The sequence below is a fragment of the Kogia breviceps genome, chromosome 19 (genome assembly GCF_026419965.1).
Source record: "Kogia breviceps isolate mKogBre1 chromosome 19, mKogBre1 haplotype 1, whole genome shotgun sequence".
In the NCBI taxonomy this organism is placed as follows: Eukaryota; Metazoa; Chordata; class Mammalia; order Artiodactyla; family Physeteridae; genus Kogia; species Kogia breviceps.
This window is the reverse complement of record NC_081328.1, coordinates 27262353-27279674: the sequence shown is the minus strand read 5'-3', so window position 1 is coordinate 27279674 and position 17322 is coordinate 27262353. Positions and strand designations below refer to the sequence as shown.

The 17322-nt window shown below is 41.3% G+C and overlaps 1 protein-coding gene across 2 annotated transcripts in view; it reads left to right on the top strand.

Moving 5' to 3' along the window:
* The window catches only part of STXBP4 (syntaxin binding protein 4), a 202156-nt gene that overhangs the window by 176627 nt on the left and 8207 nt on the right, over positions 1 to 17322 (top strand). Inside the window, exon 18 of one of the 2 annotated variants that reach the window (XM_067020482.1) lies at positions 5276 to 5490. The exons of the other annotated variant lie outside the window; for it this stretch is intronic. Coding sequence (XP_066876583.1) covers positions 5276 to 5363 — 88 coding nt within the window. The 3' untranslated portion in view covers positions 5364 to 5490. Of the gene's footprint in view, positions 1 to 5275; positions 5491 to 17322 lie in introns of those variants that run through there. 2 annotated transcript variants of the gene reach the window in all.

Below are 17322 nucleotides of genomic sequence, written 5' to 3'. Positions count from 1 at the left end.
AATCAACATTTTTTTCATGCTTTGCAGTGTACACAGTTCATTCATTCTGCAAATATTTTTTGAGCATTTGCTGTGTGCCAGGCAGTATTCCATACCTTGGAGATACAGTAGTGAGATATACAGACTATATATATTCTATATATTCTCTGATATCAAGGAATTTACTTAATAGTGAGGAAAAACATACAATATATAACTGAGGAGATAAATGAGACAGTATATGAACAAACCTCATCTCAATGGAGTCTGAGAACATCCTTCATTTATAGATGAAAAAAATAAGAGCCTAGAGTAGTTGCCAAAGAATCCACAGCTAACTAAATCACCAAGCCAGAAGGGAATCCAAGTCTTCTGACACCAGGATTCTCTCTAGTGTACTAGACTGATAGAGACCTCTCTTTGAAAGCCTCAACAGAAATACATTTTCTAGCTGCTGGACTGGTTAATTTTACTCTGGACACAGCAATCTGATATACTTCCACTATGTTCTGGGTAGCTCTTTTCATATCAGAGTTGGAGTTATGAGAACACAAAGGGGGTTCCCAACAACCTCTTAAAGTCCCAAGAGACTTCCTTATATGACCCTTTTTTTAGCAAATGATACTTGGTATGCATTTGGGGAGGAAAAGAGAGATGTGTCCTTGCTGTTCTTTCAAATGTGCAAGTATATTTCAAAGCAATATCCACATTTTGGATTCTCAAGCTCTGTGAATTTACACAGGTTCCTACATCTCTCTTCATCTCAGTTTTCTCATCAAAAAATAAGGGGGGCTTCCCTGGTGGCTCAGTGGTTGAGAGTCCACCTGCCGATGCAGGGGACACGGGTTCGTGCCCCAGTCTAGGAAGATCCCCACGGCTGGGCCCGTGAGCCATGGCCGCTGAGCCTGCGCGTCCAGAGCCTGTGCCCCACAACGGGAGAGGCCACAACAGTGAGAGGCCCGCGTAATGCAAAAAAATAAATAAATAAAATAAGGGGAATTGTACCTACTTTCTAGAGTTATTAAATGTTAAGCACTTAGCATAAAATTTTGAACCCAGTAGATACCTAATAAAATAGTCATCATTAATTTACAACATGGAGAAAACATCATGGTGGAAAAAAGAACAGGAAAAATCGTATAACCATTAAAGACACTGAAAATTCAGAAGCTTCATATCTTGAAAAGATTTAAGGAAAAGCTAGGGGTAAACCTGGCAAAGTATTTTCTTGATTTTTTTTTCTTATGGTCTCTAGCAAAAAGTAATTCATAAAGCAAAGGTGTCGTTTATAGTACATGAAGGAGAAAGGGACTTTTGGAGCAAAGGACCCAGGAATTCCATGAACAGATTACATTTAGTGCCATACTATTCACTTCCCAAATCATAACTCTTCTGGAAGGAAAGTTTCACTTCAATATGCTGTGTAAACTGTGTTTAGTTCCTGAGAGATTTGAATCACTGTACTGTAGGGGTGGCAAGAAAATGAAAAACCACATCCAAATTTGCACTGGGTTTCTTTCTTTTTTTTTTTTGCGGTTCGCGGGCCTCTCCCTGTTGTGGCCTCTCCCGTTGCGGAGCACAGGCTCCAGACGCACAGGCTCAGCGGCCATGGCTCACGGGCCTAACTGCTCCGCGGCACGTGGGATCTTCCGGGACCGGGGCACGAACCCGTGTCTCCTGCATGGGCAGGCAGACTCTCAACCACTGCGCCACCAGGGAAGCCCTGGGTTTCTTTCTTATGTTCACTTTGTAATGGATAAGGGGAGAGATGTGGGGATGGGGGCGGGGGGATGCTCAACAGCCAGGCATATGTTAGGTGTATTTTTCTATACATTGTATTGTCTAATCTTTTTAACACCGTAGAAAGTGGGCATCGCTCAGCTCTTAATAGGACGATATTTTGATGGTGGTGAGCTGCATCCTGCCCTCAGCCATGCCTGTCTCCTAGAAGGTCCCCCAAAGAAATACCCCATCAAAGGAAGGCAAACTAGCATTCATTGTAAACCGGGGCTCTGAAGTCAGAGAGGCCTTTGAAAAATGTCAGTAAATGAGTCTGGACCCTGTGGGGAACTCTTTCACCAAGGCTTAGCCTTAGCCGTCTGTCAGTATCCTAACCCAAACCTGTGTCAGAGCCTAACCAGTGCCCTGTGAGGAAAGGAAAGGATAAGGGCACCATCACCAACTACCAAGGAAAAGGAGGCAGAAAGAGACGTGAGTGTGAGTCAGAGAGTGAGCATGTCCCATTGCCTGGTACCCAATGGTTTAAGCCACTGTCCTTTGCTGACTGGAACAGTAGCCTTGGGCTGGGCTCCTACTATAAGGGAGAACAGCATCCAAGGAGAAGAGAGAAGAGAAGTAGCAGCAAGCCCTTTGACTGCCCTGAGATCTAACTCAGTCCCTGTAGAAGGAATAGAAAGCGGCACCACATTTGTATAACCCACTCCAGTCATAGGAAATAATGTACACTCTTTAGGGAGTTCTCTTCCTTGACCTTAATCTTGACTCCTAAGGAAAGCAGAAAAGAGGTAAGATAGATTTGTTAAAGGACTGTGGTGGGTATCCTTTTCTCACCATTACAGTTGGAGAAACTCTGTGGAAAAGAGGCTAGACTCGTCCAGGTCAGGCAGTAGTAAAATTTCAGAGTCAAGATATAGTTCCAGGGTTGTCTGAGTCCAAAGCCATCCCCCCAAAACACACACCCATGCTACACCATCTCCATTTCCTTCTTTTAACATAGCGTGTTTACATATGATGAGAAAGATCTTTTAAACTGATTTTGATTTTGTTAGAATTCTCTACTTTATTCATTTTTAAATAGCAGAATAGAAACTTAGTTCTAAGCATAAGTAGTTATCTCCGGGAGACTAGAAAGTTCAAACAGTAAAGATAAGAAAATCTAACAATATACCAGTGTTTTCTTTATCTTGTCTCATGGAGGAATGGACTGCTTTCCATGAGTTGGCTTTTTTGCTAGTCATCAACCCCATTCAAGCACCAACATTTATTTTAGTTTAACTGTTCTTAATGGAAGTCTTATTTTACAAGTATTGTGTGCTTACCTGCCTTCTTCTACTGAGGCCCTTGAACAAAATCATTATAAACATCAATCTTATACATAATACAGTGAGTTCTGCAGGGTGATGTTAAGCTGTATAAGCTAGAATAGAGACACAGCTGTCATCTCTCCCTACTCTCAACATGCCTGGCCATCTCCTCATCTCCATTCTCCTTTTTGATCCTCTACACACTTCACCATCTTCCCCAGGAGTTTATTTGAGGAAGACAGGATGCCAAATAATCAGATTAATTTGAATTGCTTGTAAATAGTCCTGGAGTGTGCGTCTACAAGTGTTTGTATGTGAGTCAAGTGCCTAAGTTCTGCTGCAGGTGGATTTGATTCCAGGAAGGCCATCTGGTATAAGGAAAAGAAGAGCATGGGCTTTGGATTTGGAGAAACTTAGGTTCCAATGAGGGTGTCTCCACAGAATAGCTGAATGACCTTGGCATGTTTACTAAACCTCTCTGGGCTTTAATTTCTACATATAGAATGGAAAGAATATTAGCCCTTCATAGAGTTCCTGCCCAGAATGAATGAGCTTATGTATGTAAAGAGCCTATCATAACACCTGACCCAAAGTAGACACTTTCAGCAAAGGTTAGCCCTCTTCACTTCCTCCTAACCTTTTTTTTTTTTTTTTTTTTCGGTACGCGGGCCTCTCACTGCTGTGGCCTCTCCCGTTGAGGAGCACAGGCTCCGGACGCGCAGGTTCAGCGGCCATGGCTCACGGGCCCAGCCTCTCCGTGGCATGTGGGATCTTCCCGGACCGGGACACAATCCCGTGTCCCCTGCATCGGCAGGCGGACTCTCAGCCACTGCGCCACCAGGGAAGGCCCCTCCTAACATTTTGATGAGGGTTTCTTCTCAGCTCTTAGCTGCGTTCAGAAAGGTTGCCAAATAAGTAATGTTTGCATAAGAAAGCATCCACTATATGTCTTTCTTGGAACTACTTAGATTTTTGTTTTTTCATCCTCACTACACCAACCAAAATTTTGAGCCTGGATAGCCTGTGTTAGCTTTTGGGTAGGAGTCGTTCATTTACCATGTGAATGGTACTTTGGAGGCAAGAAATAACAAGTAATGAACTCAGTTCATTGCCTCTGTCACCTTTGCTTAAAAAGAATAGTGACTGAGATCACCCTTCCAGAACATTGGAGGAGATGCCAGTCTGTGTACATATAATCTCTACCCTGAGATTGACACCTGTCACTGTCTTCCCTGAAACTGAATTGTTACATCTGATGGAAGCCAAGCCTCGGGCAAAGGAATAACTGTCAGTGCTGTCCCAAGAATGCCTGGGCAAAGACGGTCTTCAGTGAATATTCCTATCCACCCACATGTCCATTGCACACCCATTAATACTTTGTAGTCATCTACTTACCTTCTGATACAAGAGAAGAAAGCATTTTATCTGGCGTAAACAAATATAATCAAAATATTGGCATTGCTAGAGCCAGTGTTTCATAGAACTAACAAACGTATATGTCTATATATGTGTATGTGTATACACCAATATGTGTATGCACATATGCAAATAGGCAGGGCTTACTCACTTGCTATATAAATACCAGTGCATTCAAGGGAAAACTTTCTTATTTTCTCCTTCGAGAGAGAGTTGCAGTGTTCTTAAATTCAATGACAAAATGCCAGTTATCTTGATAGTGCTGTAATGAAATTATCTGATGAACCTGACCATTTTACCACCCAACTTCCTATCTTCCCTTTGCAGTTATATACTATTACAGATTTATACTAGTATTTTGATATGATCCCACTTTAAAAGTTCATATACTTTATACATATGTTATATAATTTAACAGAATTATTATGAGTTATGTTTGATAGTAAAAATGAACAATATTACAAACTAGACATAACTGCTACATTGCTTTCATTGAACTCTTTGTCCTATTGAAGGTTTCAGATTCACTGTGATCAGTGACCATGATTTTATGTATTAATTCTCTATTGCTGCTTAATAAATTTCCCCCAAATTTTTGCAGCCTTAAACAATAAACATTTATTTTCTTACCCAAGTTGCAGAGGGTCAAGAACCTGGATGTGGTTTTGCTGGATCATTCTGACTCTCTCTCGATGTGAGTTTCTCATAAAGTTGCAATCAAGCTCTTAGCCAGGTCTGGAAATTGAAGAGTAGTTTATTGGGACTGGAATATTTGTTCCAGGCTCACATGTGAGGCTTCAGTTCCTCACCATAAGTGGACCTTTCTCCATCCATAGGGCCATAGGGCTGCACAAACACGGCAGCTGGCTTCCCCCACAGCAAGGGACAAGAGAAAAAGTGAAAGCGAGAGAAACACCAAGATAAAACCTTCAGTGTCTTTTATAACCAATCTCAGAAGTGATTAACATACCTTCTGCCATATGCTACTTGTCACACAGACCACCCTGGTACAGTATAGGAGGCAACTGTACAAGAGTGTGCATGCCAGAAGGTAAGGACCACTGGGAGCTCCCTTAGAGGATGCCTACTACAAGGTTGTTTCACAATGTAATATATATATTAATCAATAATTAAATTATTATATATATAATCTATACATCTCTATAAACATACAAAAATCTCAATATCATATACTTGCTTCCAACATTATATTGTATTGTTGGTGATTTTTCAAGTAGGTATACTCATTGGTTTTTTATTTTGTTTGGTTTTTTTTAACATCTTTATTAGAGTATAATTGCTTTACAATGGTGTATTAGTTTCTGCTTTATAAAAAAGTGAATCAGTTATACATATACATACGTATGTCCCCATATCTCTTCCCTCTTGCGTCTCCCTCCCTGCCACCCTCCCTATCCCACCCCTCTAGGTGGTCACAAAGCACCGAGCTGATCTCCCTATGCTATGTGGCTACTTCCCACTAGCTATCTATTTTATATTTGGTAGTGTATATATGTCCATGCCACTCTCTCACTTTGTCCCAGCTTACCCTTCCCCCTCCCCATATCCTCTACTCCATTCTCTAGTAGGTCTCTGTCTTTATTCCCATCCTGCCCCTAGTTTCTTCATAACCTTTTTTTTTAGATTGCATATATATGTGTTAGCATATGGTATTTGTTTTTCTCTTTCTGACTTACTCTGTATGACAGACTCTAGGTCCATCCATCTCAATACAAATAACTCAATTTCATTTCATTTTATGGCTGAGTAATATTCTATTATATACATGTACCACATCTTCTTTATCCATTCATCTGTTGCTGGACACTTAGGTTGCTTCCATGTCCTGGCTATTGTAAATAGAGCTGCAGTGAACATTTTGGTACATGACTGCTTTTGAATTATGGTTTTCTCAGGGTATATGCCCAGTAGTGAGATTGCGGGGTCGTATGGTAGTTCTTTTTGTAGGTTTTTTTTTTTTTTTTTTTTTTTTTTTTTGTGATACGCGGGCCTCTCACTGTTGTGGCCTCTCCTGTTGTGGAGCACAGGCTCTGGACGCGCAGACCCAGTGGCCACGGCTCACGGGCCCAGCCGCTCCGCGGCATGTGGGATCGTCCCAGACCAGGGCACAAACCCATGTCCCCTGCATCGGCAGGAGGATTCTCAACCACTGCACCACCAGGGAAGCCCCCTGTAGTTTTTTAAGGAACCTCCATACTGTTCTCCATAGTGGCTGTATCAGTTTACATTCCCATCCACAGTGCAAGAGGGTTCCCTTTTCTCCACACCCTCTCCAACATTTATTGTTTGTAGATTTTTTGATGATGGCCGTTCTGACTGGTGTGAGGTGATATCTCATTGTAGTTTTGATTTGCATTTCTCTAATGATTAAAGACGTTGAGCATTCTTTCATGTGTTTGTTGGCAATCTGTATATCTTCTTTGAAGAAATGTCTCTCTAGGTCTTCTGCCCATTTTTGGATTGGGTTGTTTGTTTTTTTCACATTCAGCTGCATGAGCTTCTTGTAAATTTTGGACATTGATCTTTTGTCAGTTGCTTCATTTGCAAATATTTTCTCCCATTCTGAGGGTTGTCTTTTGGTCTTGTTTATGGTATCCTTCGCTGTGCAAAATCTTTTAAGTTTCATTAGGTTCCATTTGTTTATTTTAGTTTTTATTTCCATTTCTCTAGGAGGTGGGTCAAAAAGGATCTTGCTGTGATTTATGTTGTAAAGTGTTCTGCCTATGTTTTCTTCTAAGAGTTTGATACTGTCTGGCCTTACATTTAGATCTTTAATCCATTTTGAGTTTATTTTTGTGTATGGTATTAAGGAGTGTTCTAATTTCATTCTTTCCCATGTACCTGTCCAGTTTTCCCAGCACCACTTATTGAAGAGGCTGTCATTTCTCCATTGTATATTCTTGCCTCCTTTATCAAAGATAAGGTGACCATATGTGCATGGGTTTATCTCTAGGCTTTCTATCCTGTTCCATTGATCTATGTTTTTGTTTTTGTATCAGTACCATACTGTCTTGATTACTGTCGCTTTGTAGTATAGTCTGAAATCAGGGAGCCTGATTCCTCCAGCTCCACTTTTCTTTCTCAGATTGCTCTGACTATTCGGGGTCTTTTGTGTTTCCCTACAAATTGTGAAATTATTTGTTCTAGTTCTGTGAAAAATGCCATTGCTCATTTGATAGGGATTGCATTGAATCTGTAGATTGCTTTGGGTAGTATAGTCATTTTCACAATGTTCATTCTTCCAATCCAAGAATGTGGTATATCTCCCCATCTATTTGTATCTTCTTTAATTTCTTTCATCAGTGTCTTATACTTTTCTGCATACAGGTCTTTTGTCTCCTTAGGTAGGTTTATTCCTATATATTTTATTCTTTTTGTTGCAGTGGTAAATGGGAGTGTTTTCTTAATTTCACTCTCAGATTTTTCATCATTAGTGTATAAGAATGCCAGAGATTTCTGTTCATTAATTTTATAACCTTCTACTTTACCAAATTCATTGATTAGCTCTAGTCGTTTTCTGGTAGCATCTTTAGGATTCTCTATGTATAGTATGTCATCTGCAAATAGTGACAGCTTTATGTCTTCTTTTCCGATTTGGATTCCTTTTATTTCTTTTTCTTCTCTGATTGCTGTGGCTAAAACTTCCAAAACTATGTTGAATAATAGTGGTGAGAGTGGGCAACCTTGTCTTGTTCCTGATCTTAGTGGAAATGGTTTCAGTTTTTCACCATTGAGGATGATGTTGGCTGTGGGTTTGTCATATAGCCTTTATTAGGTTGAGGAAGGTTCCCTCTCCGCCTACTTTCTGGAGGGTTTTTATCATAAATCGATGTTGAATTTTGTCAAAAGCTTTCTCTGCATCTATTGAGATGATCATATGGTTTTTCTCCTTCAATTTGTTAATATGGTGTGTCACATTGATAGATTTGCATATATTGAAGGATCCTTGCATTCCTAGGATAAACCCCACTTGATCATGGTGTATGATCCTTTTAATGTGCTGTTGGATTCTGTTTGCTAGTATTTTGTTGAGGATTTTTGCATCTATGTTCATCAGTGATATTGGCCTGTAGTTGTCTTTCTTTGTGCCGTCAGTGTCTGGTTTTGGTATCAGGGTGATGGTGGCCTCATAGAATGAGTTTGGGAGTGTTCATCCCTCTGCTATATTTTGGAAGAGTTTGAGAAGGTTAGGTGTTAGCAATTCTCTAAATGTTTGATACAATTAGCCTGTGAAGCCATCTGGTCCTGGGCTTTTGTTTGTTGGAAGATTTTTAATCACAGTTTCAATTTCACTGCTTGTGATTGGTCTGTTCATATTTTCTATTTCTTCCTGGTTCAGTCTCGGCAGGTTGTACATTTCTAAGAATTTGTCCATTTCTTCCAGGTTGTCCATTTTATTGGCATACAGTTGCTTGTATGATCTCATGATCCTTTGTATTTCTGCAGTGTCACTTGTTACTTCTCCTTTTTCACTTCTATTGATTTGAGTCTTCTCCCTTTTTTTCTTGATGACTGTGGCTAATGGTCTATCAATTTTGTTTATCTTCTCAAAAAACCAACTTTTAGTTTTATTGATCTTTGCTATCATTTCCTTCATTTCTTTTTCATTTATTTCTCATCTGATCTTTATGATTTCCTTCCTTCTACTAACGTTGGCTTTTTTTGTTCTTCTTTCTCTAATTGCTTTAGGTGTAAGGTTAGGTTGTTTATTTGAGGTGTTTCTTGTTTCTTAAGGTAGGATTGTATTGCTATAAACTTCCCTCTTAGAACTGCTTTTGCTGTATCCCATAGGTTGTGGGTCGTCATGTTTTCATTGTCATTTGTTTCTAGGTATTTTTTGATTTCCTCTTTGATTTCTTCAGTTATCTCTTGGTTATTATTTTTTCCTGTAATTGATATCTAGTCTCATAGCATTGTGGTCGGAAAAGATACTTGATACGATTTCAATTTTCTTAAATTAACCAGGGCTTGATTTGTGACCCAAGATATGATCTATCCTGGAGAATGATCCATGAGCACTTGAGAAGAAAGTGTATTCTGTTGTTTTTGAATGGAATATCCTATAAATATCAATTAAGCCCATCTTCATTAATGTATCATTTAAAGCCTGTGTTTCCTTATTTATTTTCATTTTGGATGATCTGTCCATTGGTGAAAGTGGTGTGTTAAAGGCCCCTAGTATGATTGTGTTACTGTCGATTTCTCCTTTTATGGCTGTTAGTATTTGCCTTATGTATTGAGGTGCTCCTATGTTGGGTGCATAAATATTTACAATTGTTTTATCTTCTTCATGGATCCATCCCTTGATCATTATGTAGTGTCCTTCTTTGTCTCTTGTAATAGTTTTTACTTTAAAGTCTATTTTGTCTGATATGAGAATTGCTACTCCAGCTTTCTTTTGATTTCCATTTGCATGGAATATCTTTTTCCATGCCCTCAGTTTCAGTCTGTATGTCTCCCTAGGTCTGAAGTGGGTCTCTTGTAAACAGCATATATATAGGTCTTGTTTTTGTATCCATTCAGCCAGTCTGTGTCTTTTGGTTGGAGCATTTAATCCATTTACATTTACATAATTATCGACATGTATGTTCCTATTACCATTTTCTTAATTGTTTTGGGTTTGTTATTGTAGGACCTTTCCTTCTCTTGTGTTTCCGGCCTAGAGAAGGTCCTTTAACATTTGTTGTAAAGGTGGTTTGGTGGTGCTGAATTCTCTTAGCTTTTGTTTGTCTGTAAAGGTTTTAATGTTTCCATCAAATCTGAATGAGATCCTTGCTGGGTAGAGTAATCTTGGTTGTAGGTTTTTCTCCTTCATCACTTTAAATATGTCCTGCCACTCCCTTCTGGCTTGCAGAGTTTCTGGTGAAAGAGCTGCTGTTAACCTTATGGGGATTCTCTTGTGTGTTATTTGTTGTTTTTCCCTTGCTGCCTTTAATATTTTTTCTTTGTATTTAATTTTTGATAGTTTGATTAATATGTGTCTTGGCATGTTTCTCCTTGGATTTATCCTGTATGGGACTCTCCATGCTTCCTGGACTTGATTAACTATTTCCTTTCCCATATTAGGGAAGTTCTCAGTTATAATCTCTTCAAATATTTTCTCAGTCCCTTTCTTTTTCTCTTCTTCTTCTGGGACCCCTATAATTCGAATGTTGGTGCGGTTTTTTTGTTTTGTTTTGTTTTTTTGTGGTACGTGGGCCTCTCACTGTTGTGGCCTCTCCTGTTGCAGAGCACAGGCTCCGGACACGCAGACCCAGTGGCCATGGCTCATGGGCCCAGCCGCTCCGCGGCATGTGGGATCTTCCCAAACCGGGGCACAAACCAATCGGCAGGCAGACTCTCAACCAATGCGCCACCAGGGAAGCCCGTTGGTGCATTTAATGTTGTCCCTGAGGTCTCTGAGACTGTCCTCAATTCTTTTCATTCTTTTTTCTTTACTCTGCTCCGCAGTAGTTATTTCGACTATTTTATCTTCCAGGTCACTTATCCGTTCTTTTGCCTCAGTTATTCTGCTATTGATCCCTTCTACAGAATTTTTAATTTCATTTATTTGTTGTTCATCACTGTCTGTTTGCTCTTTAGTTCTTCTAGGTCCTTGTTAAACATTTCTTGTATTTTCTCCATTCTATTTCCAAGATTTTGGATCATCTTTACTATCATTATTCTGAAATCTTTTTCAGATAGATGGCCTTTTTCCTCTTCATTTGTTAGGTCTGGTGGGTTTTTACCTTGCTTCTTCATCTACTGTGTGTGTCTTCTCATGTTGCTTAACTTATTGTGTTTGAGGTCTCCTTTTTGCAGGCTGCAGGTTCATACTTCCCGTTGTTTCTGGTGTCTGCCCCCAGTGTCTACGGTTGGTTCAGTGGGTTGTGTAGGCTTCCTGGTGGAGGGGACTAGTGCCTGTGTTCTGGTGGATGAGGCTGGATCTTGTCTTTCTGGTGGTCAGGTCCACATCTGGTGGTGTGTTTTGGGGGGGTTCGTGGCCTTATTATGATTTTAGGCAGCCTCTCTGCTAATGGACGGGGTTGTCTTCCTGTCTTGCTAGTTGTTTGGCATAGGGTGTCCAGCACTGTAGCTTGCTGTTCGTTGAGTGGAGCTGGGTCTTGGCATTGAGATGGAGATCTCTGGGAGATTTTCACCATTTGATATTACATGGAGCTGGGAGGTCTCCTCTGGACCAATGTGCTGAACTTGGCTCTCCCTCATCAGAGGCACAGCCCTGATGCCTGGCTGGAACCCAAGAGCCTGTCATCCACATAGTTCAGAATAAAAGGGAGGAAAAAAAGAAAGAAAGAAGAAGATAAAATAAAATAAAATTATATAAAATAAAACAAAGTTATTAAAATAAAAAATTTTTAAAAAATTTTTAAGTAATTAAAAAAAAAAAGAAAGAAAGAAGAGAGGAACAAAACCAAAACACAAATCCACCAATTATAACAAGTGCTAAAAACTATACTAAAAAAAGAGAAACAAACAAAAAAAAATGGAAAGACAGAACCCTGGGACAAATGGTAAAAGCAAAGCTATACAGACAAAATCACACACAACCATACACATACACACTCACAAAAAGAGAAAAAGGGGAAAATATATATATATCGTTGCTCCCAAAGTCCACCTCCTTAATTTGGGATGATTCGTTGTCTGTTCAGGTATTCCACTGATGCAGCGTACATCAAGTTGATTTTGGAGCTTTAATCCGCTGCTTCTGAGGCTGCTGGGAGAAATTTCCCTTTCTCTTCTTTGTTTGCACAGCTCCCCGGGTTCAGCTTTGGATTTGGCCCCGCCTCTGCATGTAGGTAGCCTGAGAGCCTCTGCTCTTTGCTCAGACAGGACGGGGTTAAAGGAGCCCCTGATTCGGGACCTCTGGCTCACTCAGGCCGGGGGGAGGGAGGGGCACAGTGTGCGGGGTGAGCCTGCGGCAGCAGAGGCTAGCATGACATTGCACCAGCCTGAGGCACGCCGTGCGTTCTCCCAGGGAAGTTGTCCCTGGATCCCGGGACCCTGGCAGTGGTGGGCTGCACAGCTCCCAGGAGGGGAGGTGTGGAGAGTGACCTGTGCTCGCACACAGGCTTCTTGGTGGCAGCAGCAGTGGCCTTAGCATCTCATGCCCGTCTCTGGGGTCTGCGCTGTTAGCCGCAGCTCGAGCCCATCTCTGGAGCTCCTTTAAGCAGCACTATTAATCCCCTCTCCTTGCGCACCAGGATACAAAGAGGGAAGGAAAAGTCTCTTGCCTCTTCGGCAGCTCCGCGCCCACCTCTGGAGCTCCTTTACGCGGCGCTCTTAATCCCCTCTCCTCGCGTACCAGGAAACAGAGGCAAAAAAATGTCTCTTGCCTCTTCGGCAGCTCCAGACTTTTCCTGGACTCCCTCCGGGCTAGCCGTGGTGCACTAACCCCCTTCAGTCTGTTCACACCACCAACCCCAGTCCTCTCCCTGTAGATCTGACTTCCGAAGCCCGAGCCTCAGCTCCCAGCCCCGCCCATCCCGGCGGGTGAGCAGACAAGCCTCTCGGGCTGGTGAGTGCTGGTCTGCACCGATCTCCTGTGCGGGAATCTCTCCGCTTTGCTCCCCACACGCCTGTTGCTGCGCTGTCCTCCATGGCTCCGAAGCTTCCCCCCCTGCCACCGCAGTCTCTGCCCAGGAAGGGGCTTCTAGTGTGTGGAAAACCTTTCCTCCTTCACAGCTCTCTCCCACTGGTGCAGGTCCCATCCCTATTCTTTTGTCTCTGCTTTTTCTTTTTTCTTTTGCCCTACCCAGTTACGTGGGGAGTTTCTTGCCTTTTGGGAGGTCTGAGGTCTTCTGCCAGAGTTCAGTAGGTGTTCTGTAGGAGTTGTTCCACATGTAGATGTGTTTCTGATGTATTTGTGGGGAGGAAGTTGATCTCCACGTCTTACTCTTCCGCCGTCTTGAAGCCATCTACTCATTGGTTTTTAAAAGTTACTCACACTTCGCTTATAGTTCCTTTGTGTTGATACACCTTTATATCACATCCTGAAATCTGAGATAGCACACCTTGTATTATAAAATTTTTTATCCATTACATAGGAGGTATTATCCTTACATTACAAATGCATACCGGTAAAACCCAGGGAGCCTGTGATTTCTGAATAAAACAGAAGTTTCTGTCTAGAGCAGAGAGGGCAAATAGATTTCAACTCACTTTCTCAAGTGTCATTTGTGAAGAATTCTGAGGATATATTCAACCTCACTGATATGTCTTTTATTTTTTTTTGGCTGCGTTGGGTCTTTGTTGCTGTGCACGGGCTTTTCTCTAGTTGCAGTGAGCGTGGGCTATTCTTCATTATGGTTCCTTGGCTTATCATCATTGCAGTGGCTTCTCTTGTTGCAGAGCACAGGCTCTAGGTTTGCGGACTTCAGTAGTTGCGGCGCTTGGGCTCAGTAGTTGTGGTGCGCGGGCTTAGTTGCTCCGCGGCATGTGGGATCTTCCCGGACCATGGATCAAACCCATGTCCCCTGCATTGGCAGGCGGACTCTTAACCACTGCGCCACTAGGGAAGTCCCTGATATTTGTCTTCATGCATCAGAGATGTCTGCTGTGGGTGCCGGGGGAAGAGACGTGTGGGACACATACCACATCTTTTCAGTCTTTGGTCTTCTAGAGCATATTGCCAACACAGGAACTCTGCCAGGATGAACAGTAATAATGCAAATCGTAGGTTGGAATGATAAAATAAACAGTGACACTCCCCCCCCAATAGTTCTCACGAGATAGTCAGTATTTAAGAGCTTTGCCTTTATGACTTCAAAGGAAAACTGATTTCCAATAGGCATGTTTTTTCTCATATCTTTCCAGTCATAGTTCATTAACAACCCTAAATGATTGTCTGAACTTGGGGTAAAACAGTCTATTAGGTTGTTTCCAGGTAGGAAAGAATGTAGATCAAAACCTATATATGAATGAAATTTGTCATTGTCAGCCTACTGTATTAATTAAAGGCTTAAGTTACATTGTATCATCTCATTTATAAAATAAATTAAAAAATGGAAAACACAAAAGAGACAAATTTGAGACTTTTTCTTACCTCCAACCTTATTTTGCATGTAGAGTCTATGTTAGGTAATTCTAATGTGATTAGAAATTAAGGAGACTGGGGAAGGGAGGGTGGAGAGGGAGGGATGGTTTCTGGATGGGAAATAAAAAGCTACTACTTTTAACTTTTCTTAAATCCTTAGCAGATGATTTTAGCTCCACTTTAGTAGATACTGTCAGGAGCCCTCCCTCTTAAGACCTCGTTAATTTGGCTGCTCTGATTAAATTTGGATGAGTTAAGAAATACCCATGGACAGACTGCTGAAGTCTAAGGCTCACTTGATAAGATGTCAGGGCAATTTCTATGTACCTAACTTCAGCATAGATAAGGGAAATGGGGGTAGGCTCCTCACTGCCTTTGCATGTATGGCAATCCTGAACATTTCATTCTTAATGAGACTACAATGAAGAAATCAACAGAGGACTTGAAGGAAGAAGTATGGAGCTTATTAAAATATTTTGTTCCCAAACACTTCTAGCTATGATTAAATTGTAAGGTATTAAAACCACTAGTTTGGATGTACCCATCTATGTGATAACTGGTTTAGAATATCCAGTAACTAGTACAGTGCCTGGCATGTGTAGGGAAGGAATAAATATTTATCAAATGAGTGAATACTGTCATTGAGGAATCAGTTGGTAGGGAAAAAGTATGGGCTTTAGTATCAGACAAACCTGGTTTCTAATGTTTACACCACCACTTTTGAATGTGACCTTGGTATAATTAGTAGTATTTCTATTGTCTGTAACCCCCTTTTCTCATCAAAAAACAAGGAGAGTAGTTTATATCTCCCAGCCTTGTTTTGAGAATTGAATAAAATAACTCACCTGGCACAAGGTGTATGCCTAATAGATGTTCATTCCCCTTCCCTTCCCTTATATTATTCTACTGCTATTTGCCAGTGGAGGAGCTTTATATGACAGCATTTACACAGCTGCAAATAGAAACCAGCAACCAAAACCTACACTTATACCTCTCCCCAGCCAGTCAGCAGCCCTGTGACAGGAGCAAAGAGGCTGCAGTGCTCAGGAGCCTGAGACAGCCTGCTCTGGATTTTCTATAAATATCTACAAAGGGGTGTAGTCATATGACACTCTATATGAGCAACTGTCATCTAAACAGAAGGCCAGCCAGCTGACTGAGGTTACTCAGAATGGCAAAGCCCACCGAAATGAATAAAATATCCAGATCTAGACAGCCAACATCAAACTCTTTTTTCCCCCATTTAACCAATAACAGGTATAACTGAGGCAGGAAGCATGTTTTTTAGCATTTTGGAGGGATAATATAAGAAAATCCTTTGGGATTGTGTAAAGTACTTTGGAAATTCATCACCTTTCCAGGGTTATACTTTTATTTAGCCAGATATGGGTTCTTCTCTGCCTCCAAGACCCTTTATTTAAATTTCTCAACAAATACTAACTTTTTTGTCACTTTCCCTTCCAAATTTGGTTGCTGTATTAGTCTGCTAGGGCTTCCATGACAAAATACCACAGACCGGGTGGCTTAAACTGGGTGAGAAATTTATTTTTCTCACAATTCTGGAGGACAGAAGGCCAAGATCAAGATGCCATCAGGATTGATTTCTTGTGAGGGCCCTCTTCCTGGGATGTAGACAACCACCTCCTCACATGGCCTCTTCTCTGTGTGCATGGAGAGAAAGGTCTGACGTGTCTTCCTCCTCTTACAAGGACACCAGTCCCATTGGACCAGGGCCTCACCCCCATGATCTCATCTAACCCTAATTACCTCCACAAAGGCCCCATCCTCCAAACACAGCCACATTAGGGTTTAGGACTACAACATAGATTTGGGGGGTGGGGACACAATTCATTCCATAACAGTTGCTTCTTCCTTAAATTACTTTCCATAGATCTCTAGCACTTTTTTCTTCAGTCAGTTATCTCCAGTACAATGTATTATAGCATATCGTCTTTCTTCCTGTACATTTGCCAAGTTTCAGGCAAATTGCAAGAATTAATACAAACCAGTGCCCCTTCCCTCAAGCTCTAGGCTTTAGTGCGAGAAGTAGCTGAGGGGCAAGGGAGTGTGGTAAGTAGAATAATGGCTTTCTGATGATATCCATGAGCTAATCCCCAAAACCTTTGAATATGTTAGGTTCCATGGTAAAGGGGCATTAAGGTTGCAGGTGGAATTAAGGTTGGTAATCAGCTGACCTTAAAATATTAAAATAGAGAGATTATCCTAGATTATCCATGTGGGTCCAGTCTAATCACATGAGTCCTCAGCAGTAGAAGAGGGAGCCAGAAGGAGAGAGTCAGAGAAAGAGATATGACAATGGAAGCAGGGTCAGAGATATGTTGTGTTGCTGACTTGGAAGATGGAGGACATAAGCCATGGAATGTGGGTGGCCTTTAAAAGCTGGAAAAGCAAGGAAACGGATTCTCCCCGAGAGCCTCCAGAACGAAATTTAGCCTTGCCAACATCTTGATTTGAGCCCAGTGAGAGCTGTCTCAGACTTCTGAGCTACAGAACAGTTAGCCAGTAAATTAGCATTGTTTTAAGCCACTACATTCATGGTCATTTGTTACTGCACCAAGAGAAAACTAATACAGGAAGTTAGAAGTGGAGGAGAGAGGGTGATGCTTATGATGGACCTAGAATGTGTCAGGCATAAAACTAGGGGATTTATATGTTTTCTCTCTTAACACTATCAAGGAAGGTCTTAACATGTTTTCTAGATTGGGAAGCAGACTCAGAGTTTAAATAACTTTCCCAGAGACATACAAGTAACCCAGTTAGTGCCTGGGCAATACGGAATTTCAGACCAGGTCCGTGAAGCTGATA